Raw genomic sequence first — 14,387 nt, forward strand, 5'->3', positions numbered from 1 at the left:
ATGGTGCTGGGAAGTCGTCATTACGAACTCCTCAGCACAATAATGGCTACACTGAATACTGACCATTTTTTTTTTTCAAAACCGTGTTTATTAAGAGTTCAATCAAGAGTCAGGACAGCCCTCCACAGTCAGGAGGAGACTGTCAACAACACAGACAGAGAAAGGCATGGTAATGAACTCAGAGTTTTATGGAAACAAAAGGGGCACGCCCCTAAACCCCCCCAGCCCACCCATTCCCAACAGCATCCCCCAACTCCCTTTCCGACTACCCACCCCTTATCCCACCCTAACCCAGTGCACGTGATCGCTAGTCAGCAACAGGAGACGGAAGCAATGTCAGAGTTGGCTAGTAGCCTAGGGCCCGGGGTCCGCATCAAGGGCCAGCACATCATCAATGTCAGCTGGGGGATCGAGGTCCAGATCCCTGTAGTCCGCCCACCGCTTCCAGATCTTATAGTGTTTCCGGGGGCACCCCCTGGCCTCAAACACGGGTAATTCTAAACCCATCAGGTAGTCCAACCCTGCCTTCCACGCACTCAGGGGGGGGGCACGTTCGCACTTCCATGCTTGGGCCAGGTCACGCTTAGCCACCACGAGCCCCAACAGCAGTAGGTGGCGCTTGTAAATGTTACCCCCAACATTTTCCAGAATATGAAGGAGACCCAGCCTGGGGGTACGGGGAACATCCCACCCCAGCACTTCCGACAGGCAGTCCCACACACCCGCCCAGAATCGGGTCAGCCTCTCACAGGACCACACGGTATGGAAAAGTGTCCCCCTCTCAGCACCACACCTCAGACATTCAGGGGTAGCTATGAGGCCCGCACGCCACAGCCGCTCCCTAGTATAATAGGCCCTATGGAGGTATTTAAATTGAATGAACCGAAGACGGACGGCTATAGCTGCACACCGAGGAGATTCGAGGGCCTCCCGCCAATCGTCCTCATCCAAGGGGCCAACATCACTCTCCCAGGAGGCCTTCAAGGTCGAAAGGGAGGGGGAGCAGCTGACGACCAGGGAGCGGTATATCTGAGAGACTTTCTTGTCGCCCAGGTCGCCCATAAATAATTTAGCCTCAATGGGACTAAAGTCGGGGAGCTGTTCCAACCCCACTAGGCTGGGGCCAAGGGCATGCCGGAACTGAAGATAGCGAAAGAATTGGGACCTGGACAAATTATACTCGGAGCTAAGGTCCTGAAAGGACTTAAGCGTGGTTCCGTTGAGGACATTACCGAGGGACGAAATCCCGATCGCGTCCCAGCCGCCGAACCCGGACAAGGAGGCCAGCTCTGGTAGTAGACCGTTATGCCACAGTGGCGTCTCGGCCGTCAGCCTGCCCCACCACCCCATGCGGCGCAGAGCCTGCCGCCAGATCGCGAAGACCACCTGAGTGACCCTTTGCAAGGCCCTCCTCCGCCTGGCCGAGTACAGCAGAGTGTGGAGAGTGGCACCGCCCATCAAGGAGTGTTCCAGTGCATAGGCCGGATCGCTACGATCCCCATACCACCACTCGTTGAGCACTAGAAGATGGGAGGCCTGGTAATACGATAGTAGATCAGCGGACGCCAAGCCGCCACAGTAGGTAGAGAGGAAGCAGGTACGCAGTGCCACCCTAGAGGCACCCCCGGCCCACAGAAATCTGCCCAACACCGAGTTGACACCACGGAACCACTGCGGGTCTATTTTATACGGGTGATTCTGTAGTTGGTAGAGGAGCCGAGGCAGGGCCACCATTTTGAAAATAGCCGACCGGCCATAGATATTGAGGGGCATACGCGTCCAGGTCTTAACATCAACCTGGACCCTGTCCCACACCGGCTGGATGTTACGATCCCATGCCACAGCAGGCGAGGCCGAGAGGTGTACGCCCAGGTACTTCATGCCGTCGACCGCCACCTGAAGAGACGCAGCCCACTGGCAACTCACCGAGGCACCCCCCAGAATCCACAGGGTAGACTTGCGAGGGTTAAGAAAGAGCCCCGACGCCTGGCCGAACTCCCGCATTATGTCAAGAACACGGGGTCCTGTATGGTGTAAATCGGTCATGAAAAAGAGCACGTCGTCCGCATATAGAGCAATGCGGTCCGAGTGGCCCGACCCCCACACAAAGCCCCGGTAAAGCGCGTCCTGGCGCACTCGGGCGGCCATGGGTTCCATGGCCAGCGCGAAGAGGTACGGGGAGAGGGGGCACCCCTGACGAGTGCCCCTGGCCACGGGGAATCGCGCGGAAATTGCCCCAGAGACGCGCACAGAAGCGGTGATATCGGTATAGAGTAGCTTTACATAGGAGACGAAAACCGGACCCAGGTTCAGAAGTGGCAGGAGGGCAAGGAGGTAGGCCCAGCTGACCGAGTCAAAGGCACTATCTATGTCAGCCAACAACAGCGCCGCCTGGTCCCCAGTCGTCCCAATCGCGTCAATCGCCGCCTGCGCCCGCCGAATGTTGTGTCGCGTCGCCCGGTGCGGCATGAATCCCGCCTGATCCGGGTGGACAAGGGCCGATATGTGGGGAAGCAGGCGATTCGCAAGCGCCTTGGCCAGGAGTTTGGCTTCAAAATTAATAAGGGAGATGGGTCGGTAGGACTCGCGGCGCTCGGGGGGTCTGCCCGGCTTTTGAAACACCACAATCTCGGCGTGGCGCCAGTCCGGGGGGAGGCTACCCCGCTCCCGAGCCAGTTCCAGAGCCCGCCTGTAATGCGGCCCAAGCTGCAGGTGGAATTTCCGGTAAAATTCACTGGGGAACCCACTAGGCCCAGGTGCTTTACCCGTATTGAGTTGACCCAGCGCGTCACCCAATTCCTCAGCTGTCAGGGGGAGATCCAGGGCATCGCGGACCTCGTCAGGTACCGCCTGCGGGCGAACCGCCGCGAGGTAAGCCTCAATGCCATCGGGGGAGAGGCTCTCACGAGGGGCATACTGACGCTCGTAGTAGCGCGCGAAGCTCGCAGCAAGGATCGAGGGGTCTGTTATTGCCACCCCCGCGCCGTCGACCAGCCCCGGTAAAGTGATCGGCTGAAAGGTCTGCTGACACAACCGGTGGAGCATGGTGCAGGACTTGTCGCCCCACTGGTACACCCTACTACGCGTAGCCAGCCACGCTTGGCGGGCCTCGTCCAACAAGACCGAGGAGTAAGACCGTTGTGCCTGTAACAGCAGCCGCAACGTCATATCATCGGCCGCCTCCCTGTGTCGTGCCTCACGCCTTTCCACACTCTCCGCCGCAGTGGCGATACTTTCCTGTCGGGTCCGGCGGGCAGATGCGCACCAGGCAATATCGACAGCCCTCATGGCGGGTTTCATGGCTTCCCACACTGTCACTGCATCAACTTCCTCCGTCAGATTGTCCCGCCAGTAGTGGGCAATCGCGCCGCGCAAGTGCCGAGAGTAGCCCGGTTGCTGCAGGTGCCACGTAGACATCCGCCACCTGAATGGTTGGCGCGCCTTGCAAAGGTCAATTTGAACCGCCACCGGGGAGTGGTCGGACAGCCCGCGAGGTCGGATCGCCGCCCCCTTTACTCTATCAAGGAAAGTCCCCGGTACAAATACACAGTCTAAGCGTGAAAGGGAGCCATGCACAGCAGACACATAGGTGTATTCTCGTCTCTCTGCATGAAGGTGTCTCCACACATCCACCCATCCAAGGCCATCAATCATTGCACTCAGCTTCGTAGGCGAGGCCGCAGCCGCGACCCCCTGCCTCCTCTGCCTGTCCAGAGCCACATCCAACACGTCGTTCCAGTCGCCACCAATTACCGCCAGAGAACGGGGAAGTTCGGCCCACAGGGTAAACAGTCGCTCCGCAAGGGCCCACTGCAGCGGGGGAGGGGCATACACACTACCAAGGATTACGGGCTCCACACCAATCTTCCCTTGCACAAACACAAACCGGCCCTGCGGATCAAGCCACTGACGCTCATGGGTATAAGCTAGTCGTTTATGAACCAGGATGGCTACCCCCCTCGAGCCCCTGGCAAACCCTGCATGAAACACCTGGTGGAAGCCAAACCTCTGTAGGCTCAGAGCCTTCGTACCCAGCATGTGCGTTTCCTGGAGGAGGAGCACGTCAGCCAGGTCCCTTTTTGCCCAGCGGAGCACAGCCCCCCGTTTGATCTTGTCCAGGAGCCCCCGGACATTCCAACTCAGTACACGCATGAGAGCAGTAGATGGCACAAGTCGTGGGGCGTCAGCCATTGTCCCAATGGGTCCGTGTCCACAATCCCCGCAACCCAACCCAAACTCCCAGCCCACCAGCCGCCGACCGCATACGAAACACGTGCATCCCACAGAACACATTCCCAACCCCCGCTACCCCACTAGTCCCAACCCAACCCCCCAACAACCAAACACCCCAGAGCCCCCCTCCCCCACCCCAATACCTCAATAAACAATGAAGCATCTGTCGCGGTATACGGTACTTCAGACCCAAAACACAGCGTCTAAAGCCAGTCATACCAATGGATCCCAACTAGACTCCCTTTAAAACCCTAACCAGGCACACTCCCAGAACCACCCCCCAACCCCATCCGGAGGAGGCAGCCCATAAAGTGCACCCCGAACCCACTCCAGGGAAACAGCAACATCAGTAGTAAGGCACCACAAACCAAGGGGTGTCGGACCGCAAGCGTCCACACCCCCACCAGGAAAGGAGTCAATACTGCACCAGTCAACGGCTGCTCCATCGGCCAGAGTTCAGCAGCCACGGGGTAGAGACATCGATGAGAGGCCGCCAGCAGGTAGCCCTGGCCTGCGACAATCCTGAGTCTTCGCCAGGCTATTCTGTGTCAGGTTGTGTGTCCCCCAGCAAGGGATCCCGGGACAGGGACCTCCGTCGGGAGCGGGATTTGCGATGGCGTTTCCCCTTGGCAGGTGGGTCGCTCCGGTCCGTCGAGGAGCCACGTGGCGACCCGGAGTGCAACCCCGGCTGGACGTGCGGGCGAATCCTGACAGTTTCATCAGTCCAAGTGAAGACGGCCTCTGGTGTATCGAAGAAGAGAGTCTTTGAGTTGAAGACCACCCTGAGGCGAGCCGGATATAGTAGCGAATATTGGATCTTGAGACCTCGCAACTTGGCCTTCGCCTCCAGAAAGGAATGCCTCTGCTGGTGGACCAGTTTGGTGTAATCAGGGAATATCATAATCTTGTGGTTGTCATAGAGCAGCGTGTCCTTGAGTCGCGCTTCCCGGAGGATGACATCCCTGTCGTGAAAGTTAAGGAGCCTTGCAATGATCGGGCGAGGTCGCTCCCCAACTGGCGGTTTCTGCGTCAAGGTGCGATGCGCGCGCTCCACCACAAAGCAGCTCGACAGGGCGTCTGGGGGCAGCCAGCTCTCCAGCCACCGAGACAGGAAGACATCCATGGGCCCTTTCTCACAGTCCTCCGGAAAGCCAACAAAGCGCAGGTTGTTCCGTCGCGCCCGCCCCTCGGCATCTTCCACCCGCAGTGCCAGGCCTCGTTGAGTCTGTTCCATGTCGGCAATCTTCTTCTTAAGGACGCCAACATCCCCCTCAACTGTCGTGACCCTGGTCTCCGTCTCCGTTATGCGAGCGACTGCGTTGCGGAGGTCCTGGCGCAGAAGCATCACATCGGTTCCCACCGCTCCAATTTTCGCATCCAACATATCACGGGACTGATTGATGGCTGTCAGCAGTGCCGCGTTGTCTGGTCCAGTACTCTGACCCCCACTAGCCGCTCCAGCACTTCCACCGGGGCCGGTAAATTTGTCGATTGGCCCAGACTTTGTGGCGGCCGTGCCCCTGGTCATGGCGGCAGCGGCAGAGGCGACCCACCAGTAGCACGCACCTGTAGGGGGGTCGCACCGCTCGAGGGTCCCCCACTCAGGCCCCAGCCGGGGCGGCCGAAGCACACCAGTCCACTCAGGATCTCGCCGTCGCCGAGCCGTCGGTCACAGGGAGGGACTCAAGTCGTGCAGCCTCGCCAGATCCCAGCGCATGGAAGCCTCTCCCCAGGTGTCCGACTCCTCCGATCTATGCCAGTGGGACCAGCGAGCCCCAATGTCCACAGGGGCACAATGTCCTGCACTTGCTCCCGTGCAGTTCGGCAGTCCCCACGGCGGGCCGGCGCCCGGGCCACACCGATCTCACCGGCACCCCCGGCTCGTCACGGGCACTGGCCGCCCCCGCCCGACTCGGTCCACGAGGGCGGAGGGCGCAGCGCGCACCGACGGCCCGGCACCGCGGTCGGCCGCCGTGAAGAGCGCCGTGTCCGCCGGCAGCAGAATGCGCCAAAGGATGCAGGGCGCTGCAGGCGCCAACAGCGGAGGGTCCCAGGATCAAAGGGTCCACGAGGCGCGGGGGTCGCCAAACTCGAGGCCCCGGCTCCGCCGAAGCAGGAAGGCCGCAGCTCCACCAGGGCACCCACAGAGGCACGGGCCCCCACCGCTGGCAGTGTGGGGGGAGATAGGGCACTCCTCAATGGGCCGCTGGTAGTGGGTAGCCCTGGAGCGCCTTCTGGAAGCAGCGCCGCCCGCCCCGGGTCCGGCCCGGGCACGCCAAAATTGAGGCCCCGGCCTGTCCGGCGGGCACCAGGCCGCTCGCTTCACCCACTCGCCTCTTCGCGCCAGATGGACTCCGCGCTTCGTGTCAGGCACCGGACGGCTCCCAGCGATGTCCGCTCAGGTCTCCTCGGTCGTGGCACACTTCGTAGGGTTCAGGGACCAGGATAATGCCAGGATAAGTGTCGGGCCGGCGGGAGCTCTAGCAAGCCACGTCCGCCATGATCGCCCGCTAAGCCACGCCCCCGAATACTGACCATTTTGATATCAAACTTCTCAGCACATTAAACCCGCACTGATGCCAGTGTGGGTTTTAATGTAAAATGCACCAGAGGGCATCTTCGATTTGCCCTCTGAAAACCTAACCTACAATCCACATCTGGTGTGAGAGGCTGCCTAGGCTGCCACACAGCAGACATGTTGCTGGACCCCTGGGTGGAGAGCCCCCGCTCTCTTGGGCCTGCAACAATGCACATCCAGGGCGCGATGTGCTAGGTCTCCTCCCCCAGGATGGGCAGGGGGAAGCTTAAAAGGCCTGCCGCCTTTGTGAGCATTTCCAGACTACTTGCTGTACTCAGCAATTGACCCCCACCAGTTTTGACTCCCCCTCTGGAGGGAAGACTGGCGGGAATCTCTACGTCATGAAGGGGGGTGTGCCAGCCTGTGCCAACCCCACCCCTTAGGTGGGAGAGGCGAGGTGAAGCACGACCCCGGGCTCCGGCCATCTTGAAGATGGGGAGCCCTGCCCAATCACAACTAGGCCCCTGCCCCCCCTCCCACAGGAGAGGAGCAGATTAGGGGATGTACCCGGCCCCAGGACAGGGACCTATTGGTCCCTGCCTTTACCCTACCTGTAATGCCACAAATTCAGTATTTAGGGGCACCCTGAACCTTCCTTCCTCAGATCCCGATAAGAAAACAAGAAAGAAGATCAAGAAGAAGAAGACCCGCTGTGCAACTGCTAACAACAGGACAACACCAACTGACTTGTCCCCAGCCCTACCAGCCTGTCGACCCTGGAACCTGCCCCTGTTGAATCCCGGCGACTCCTACGGACAGCAACCTTGGAAAACCCGGAGGACCTGCCTGCCTTGGCCCTCTCAAAGACTTGTACTCCCCTGAGCAAAGGCTCTGCTCCCACAACCATACTCTTGGTGGCAGCCAGGAACCGCGAATCCAGCCCTCTCTGCACCCGCCGAGCCCGGCCAGTGCCCGAGTGACCCAAGACCACGAGGACGTCCCTCCAGCGACTGGGACCCGAAGTCCAGTGCCCAAAGACCCTCCTCGATGACCCAGACGACACCTGCAGCCTCAGAACCAGGGACCCCTCCAACTGCGACCAACCGAGGGTAAGATTTCCCGACACTCAAAGACATCCCGGCGCCCCACGGCCCCCTGTGCCCTCCTTTGGGGTCCTCACCTCTTCTCCAAGAACCCAACTCACCTCTCGAAGTGGTGGTCGCACCTGAAGAATCTCTGTCCCCGAGCGTGCAGCCTTTGTTCACCTGGTAACTCTCCCATTGGATAACATTGAGCGCCGGACAGCTCAAAAGCTCCCTGCACCCAGCCGCCCGAGTGCCGCTGGAAGTGCAACAACTACCCTACTCTACTTCCTCACTTGCCCTGAGTAAGTGACCAGGAGCTCAGCTTCCACAGCCATGTGGCCTGCCTGCTTGCAGCCACCAACCAAATGCGGCCTACCCTCCATTGGATTGCATTGGGCCTACTCTCTCTGCACCCGGCTGCCCCCGTGCCGCTGAGGGTGGAGCAACTGTACCTTTCTGACCCTGGGAGACCCCTAAGTCTATGCCCAGAACCTTAACCTCACCAGTCGAGTACTCACCTGAAAGGCGATAACTCACTTTCCTTCCATAGACTAACATTGACTGGTTTTCACAAACAAAAAATCCAAGTGTCGATTTTTGAAACTTTAAAATATTCCTCTAAAATCAGCCAAATATCGATTTCAGAAATACTCACCTGGGATCAGGAGAGAAGCCAGTGCTGTACTTTCTTGTTCAGTATTGAACCTCAAAAGTAATCTTAACCGTACTTACCAGTTACCTGTATTTTCTTCCATAGGAAACCATTGACTGATTTTCTCTGATTTCTTCCGTCAATTTTTGCAAATTACAAATATTGTTTAAAAATCGTACCAACTACTGAAACGTAATTACTTACCTGTCTTGGGTAGAGGTCCCAGTGCTGAACCTAGGAGTGCAGTACTGGATTACAAAAGTAACGAGAACCTACTTTACCTGTGACTTGAATTTCCTTCCATAGGATAATATTGTTAGTTTTTCTCTGAAAAGTTTCTAAGTGTCAACTTTGAAAATACATTTATGTCCTTTAAAAACTGCAACTGTAACCAAAACGCTTTTACTTAACTGTTTACAGCTTAGGTCCCAGGACTGAATCCAGGATCAAGTCCTGTGGTTAGAAAAGTAATCCTAAAAGTAATCAACTGCATATATGTAGAAAAACCCATTGAGCTCAATGTTAAATTGTGTTTAGAATTGTGTTGCCTATTGCAACCCCAGTAACTATTGTATTTACCAAGTCTATTGCCATTCTGCAAAGTAATTACCTAAAGTCACTCATATTGAGAAAAGTATATTTTGATCCCTGTTAGTTCTAAAATAAAACAACAATATCTTTGGATATAAAAACAATTGGCCTAGAGTTCAGTTCTTGAGTGTGGGAAACCTTTTGCTGACTGAGTGTGTACAACAAATGCTTTACACTGTCCTCTGGCACTGCCTTACTGCTCGACCAAGCTACCACTTTAGAGAGTAAGGTCAGATCTGACTTTAACCTCTGTTATACCTCTGGGGATTGGGGACTCTATACACCCTGTACCTGACTTTGGTCCAGTATATATAGAGCCACTTTCTTACAGTGGCCAGTCCAGGGGAACCCACAGGTGGGCTCTGTCCATGTGATGATAGGGCAAGTAGACACCGCTGGTCCACTGGAACTCGGGTGGGTGGACTCAGCTGCAGTGGTGATTTCTCCGGTGAGGTCGCGCTGTAGGAGGCACTTGTGGTTAAAGGTGACCTGTGAAAACAGGCTGCAGGTGTGGACTGGTGGGCCAATCCAGCCAAACCCTAAGGGGGCTCAATACTGGAGGGGCTCTGGACCCCATGGGCACCCTTGGTCCACTTCTCCTCAGACTTCTTCTCAGGCTTGGGTGCAGTGGTGCTTCCAGCCGTCGGGTCCCGGTGATCAGGAGGATTTTGCAGTTCCTGCTTTTCTACAGACAGAGTCTAAAGGTGGGGGACTGGGGGATAGGTCTGGCTAAACCCAGGGGGGGGAGGGGGGGGGGGGGGGGTGAGACTCAGCTCTTGAGGGTGTCTGTGCCTCAGGGGCACCGTAGGTTGATGGTAACTGGTGCCAGGGGCTTGTGTGCAGTGCTGTTTAGTCCAGCAGAGTCGCGCTGGCAGAGGCTCTTGTGTCAGTCCTTTGGTGCCTGCAAACGTGCAGGGAAGCAGTTCCTCTGCTCCAAGGGAGATGTTGCTGGCTAGGTGAAGTTGTGGGTCACTCTTACACAGCTTTGGTAGGTGACACCGCTTTCTGGACGAGCCGAGTCTGTGCAATTGTAGGGGGCAGCTGATAGGCTGGCAGGGTTGATGCCAAGTCAGTCGCTGCTCCTCAGTTCTTGCATCGTGGGCTCTTCTTTGTCTTTCTTTCTTCTTTAGGCAGACAAACCAGGTTTTTTGGTGCCAACAAGCCCCCTAAATACTCAATTTAGGTGTGTTAAGGGGAGTGAAGGGTAATAGCCAATGAGCTTTTCACCCCTGGGAATCACTACACCCCCTAGATGACCACTTTCTGAGGGGCGTGGGCATCACCCTGTCCCAGAGTTCCTAAATTCACTACACCCTCTTTAGTACCCATGCCCTAGGTATCTGGGGTACCATTTATTAGGGACTTATAGGCGTGCTAAGCGGGAAACACACAGGCATCTCTTTGTTTTAAGAAAGGGGCACTGGTGCTAAGGTTTGGTTAGCAGGGCTTAGTGCACTGTCAGAGCCAAATCAGCATCTAGCAGCTAAATAGGATGCAAACCTGGGGGTACAATTGCAACAAAATAAACAGTTTCCTACTAGAAAAAAATATTAAAAATGTCCCTTGAGGCCGGGTCCCACATCTTCGACACTGCGGTTAGCTAGGGGCTGGAGGAGAGAGGGCTGACCAAACAGTCATTGTGCACTTAGGAGTGGGCAAACCACTTCTCCCCTGCTCGGAGAGCAGAGCAGCCCCGCTCGCCCACCAGCTGCAAAGCAGCAGGACACAAACCAATTATTATCATGTTATGTTTCTCAATGCTTAAAAGCAGTGGGGCGACGCTTTTCCGCCGTAGCGGAGAAGCCGCTACTGTATTGGTGCCTTACTTAGCCACCCCATCCACATATAGTAGCAGAACTAGCCGGTATAGAGAAGGGTATCCTGAGGTCATGCCTGCTAAAAGCCAAGTACCCAAGGAATGGAATAAATTCACTGGTTGCAACAAATAGAGCATGGTAGGAGTTGGGCAGATTGACAGGCATACAGTAGTTATGCTTGCCATGTTCCAGCCTGGTGGACAACCCAGCAATGCCCATGACATTGGAAAAAGCAGTAAAAGACACACTGACCAGAGATGATTTGTGACACCTTTATGAAAATGAGCTCTTTATTACATCGTTTTTTAATGAAAATGAGCTCTTGATTACATTGGCCCAATTCAAAAACAAAGACCCCACTAACACATTGGATAGATTCACGTGATAGGGTAACGAAAGGGATAAAGTTACACTACAGAACATTCCCTCAGGAACTACTAGAGTTTACATGGCTTTTAAAGGTAGTTGGACTGGAGTTTAGCTGGTGGTAGGTGTTGCATCTCTACACATTGTTTAATGATCCAAGGGTGATTGATAATATACTGGTACCACAGCTCTGGGAAATGGATCTAGGCGACCTCCGGTTAATGCTTAATGGCCCTACTACTGCCTCCGGACCATATATCTGCCAATAACCCATGCATATATTTTTTACATTTGACCTGGGGATGCCAATACATAAGTAAATTTTGGTTAGACACAATAGACTTGATATTCCACATAGTGAACTCACTGCCTTAACCCCAAATGTAGACCTAATGGCTATCTAACAGACCTACCCAAAATAGTACATCAGCTGGTGGCAATCCTACTGTTACTAGCCTAAAGATAAATAGCCATACAGGGGTTGAAAGGCAGCTATTTATGTACAAAAATATCAATATAAGGAGCTGAATGTCATATATAAAATTGTACAAATAAAAACAAGTTTAGTGAATACCTTTCGTACATTCTTGCACAATACCCTGTGTTACAATCTGTTTTGTGTTTTGAGCAGGTGATAGAAATTGTCATTAGGGCAGAAGATGGCCTCTGCAGAGAAGTTGTGAAGCACTTAAATAAAATTGAAGAGCAGATCTTGGAGAGCATGGCCTGGAAATCAGAGTCTCCTTTGTGGGATAAAATTCGAGAAAATGAAAACCGGGTCCCTACTTGTGAAGAGGTAGGTTTCCTTTTACAAAAATGTTTGGAGATATAAAAATCTGTTGTGTAGCTGTTTAGCAGTTAGGATTACTTAGGTAAAGCTTGCCTGATTGACTGATGTGGCTGACATCATTAATTATATTTTCAGGACCTAGTGAACTAACAGTTGCTCAAGTATTTTTTCATTGAAAGATTAGGGACTTTCATTTGACGCATTTATCCAACTTTAAACGCTGTGTTCCTGAAGCAATAGTGGTAGCCTCAGGTACGATGTAAGAATTTATGCTGCTGACATAGGAGTGACATGACTTCATAAAACATTATCAGATCCCACGTTTATTTATTGACTGTACATTAAGATAACATCCCTGTACAGGACTCTGATGCCCTTCAGCGACTGGCTGATAAGGACCATATAACTTAAAATGAAACCTTACAGCTCCACTACAAATGAGAACATATGGTATTTACCTTAACCAGTAACATTCAAATGAACAACTGCTGACCTAATCCTATACACCTTGATCTCTATTTTCCTCATTATAGCAATCCTGAAATACTTTGGTAGTTTTTGATATTGAAAAAGCAGCAGAAGTAAATGATTCTCTAAGCGCATCCACACAGGAATCATTCCCTTTTTAGGTTAATACTGTCATTGCAACACATCTGTGCAGTATAAGGAAAATTTGAGTTTGAAAAGGACCTCTGTTCAATATTGTGCACATGTCTAACTTGTGCTTGCCTGCTTTTGTATAAGTTATTGGTTTAGCTAACTCTTCTTAAGAGAGCTGTAAAGACTACAGAGACGCCACTGTGTAGGCCATTTTATTAGATCCCCATTACACACATGTTCAAGGCATATGAGCTGCAGATAGTACACTATGCATTAGATCGCCGTCTGGTGTTGGGCTTGGATGGTTGCACCTTGTTGTTGTCTTGGAAGAAGTCTTTGTAGTCACCAGATAGGTGACTCCTCCCTTGGACGATAGTGCTCATGGGCATCGACTCCAACCTTAGATTGTTTTTTTCCGTCACTGGGTTCGGATGCAACTCTTTCCGCACTGATTCGAAACTTTGGTTTCATAACTTCTCCAGTATTGGGGTGTCTTTCATAGATTCACATGCCTGAATCATTCCCCGTCGTCGGAGTGGGAGTCCCACGGTACATAAAAAAGCAATAATATGCAATAATATCCTTAGAAAACTTGGTAATAACCAACCAGGAAGTAAAGTAGCCCAAGCTACAATAGAAAAAACTTCCACACTCATGACTATCCTAGTAATTTTGTATAGTCCAAACTGCAGCCAATCAGGTGACAGCACCCACCAGAAAGTCCTCTCCAGAGGGTCAGGCTCTCAGATTTTCTACCGCACGTCGTGTGAAGGGAGTCTCCCTGAGCTCTGCTCAGTACTTCTCTTTTTCCTTCAAGATTCCTTGATTTCAGGATGTCTTCCTCAAAGAAATCTTTATTCAGGCCTTGTGAGTCTTGTGGTAAGCTCCGGCTTTTCTCTGAAGATCCCCACAAGAAGTTCATTTACTGCCTGTACCCGGACCATCAGGTGCAGGACTGCACGATATGGAGGACCTTCCCTCAGAAGACCCTCAGGGACAGGGAGGGCCGCTTGCTTTTGTGGCTACAAAAGCTCAAGGATCAAGATAATCCTGTTTCTGAGGTAGGCAGAATTGCCTCTGGGTCTACTACAGCTTCTAGAAAGAGAGCTGCTGAAGAGGTGTTATCTTCTCCTGGGGCCAAGATTGTGAAGAAGCAACAATCTTCTAAGGGGTCTGAGAGGCCTTCCACCTCTAAGGCTACTCCTCCTGCTAAGAGCAAACTTTTGCCATTCACACCCCGAGAAGAGCGACCAAGAATTTACCTCAGAAACCAACTTCTGAGAAGACTTTACCTCAGAAAAAGGCCCCGTCATCGACGGCGCCGTCGACGACCCCTTCTTCAACGAAGATCTCCGTCGACGCTCCATCTACGGTAACTTTCTCTTCTCCTAAACCTGAGATGATCATGTCGACAGTGTCTTCTCCGTCGACGATGGTCTATGTCTCAGTCAAGCCTATCTCGTTGACAAGAGAATCGACTGCCATCGTCAGTGCCCCGTCGATGGCGAAGCTTAAAAAGATACCGTCAATGACAGCTTCATCGTCGACGCCCCTGTCGACGGTTGCTCCATCGTCGTCGACGACCTTCCCGTCGTCGACGAGCTCGTCGACGAAGACTCCATCGTCGACGAAGGTTCCAGCGTCGATGAAACCTTCCTCGTCAACGAAGACGACTTTATCATCGTCAGGATCCATGCCTCCGTCGACGAGCCCGTCGACGATTCCTCCGTCGACG

The 14,387-nt window shown here is 53.6% G+C and overlaps 1 protein-coding gene across 1 annotated transcript in view; it reads left to right on the plus strand.

The window, feature by feature from the left end:
- The window catches only part of RBL2 (RB transcriptional corepressor like 2), an 817,437-nt gene that overhangs the window by 413,999 nt on the left and 389,051 nt on the right, over positions 1–14,387 (plus strand). The window contains exon 13 of the mRNA XM_078670248.1: positions 11,894–12,058. Within this exon, the coding sequence (XP_078526374.1) occupies positions 11,894–12,058 (165 nt within the window). The remainder of the gene's footprint in view (positions 1–11,893; positions 12,059–14,387) is intronic.

Source organism: Lissotriton helveticus, chromosome 12, assembly GCF_964261635.1.
Source record: "Lissotriton helveticus chromosome 12, aLisHel1.1, whole genome shotgun sequence".
Taxonomy (NCBI): domain Eukaryota; kingdom Metazoa; phylum Chordata; class Amphibia; order Caudata; family Salamandridae; genus Lissotriton; species Lissotriton helveticus.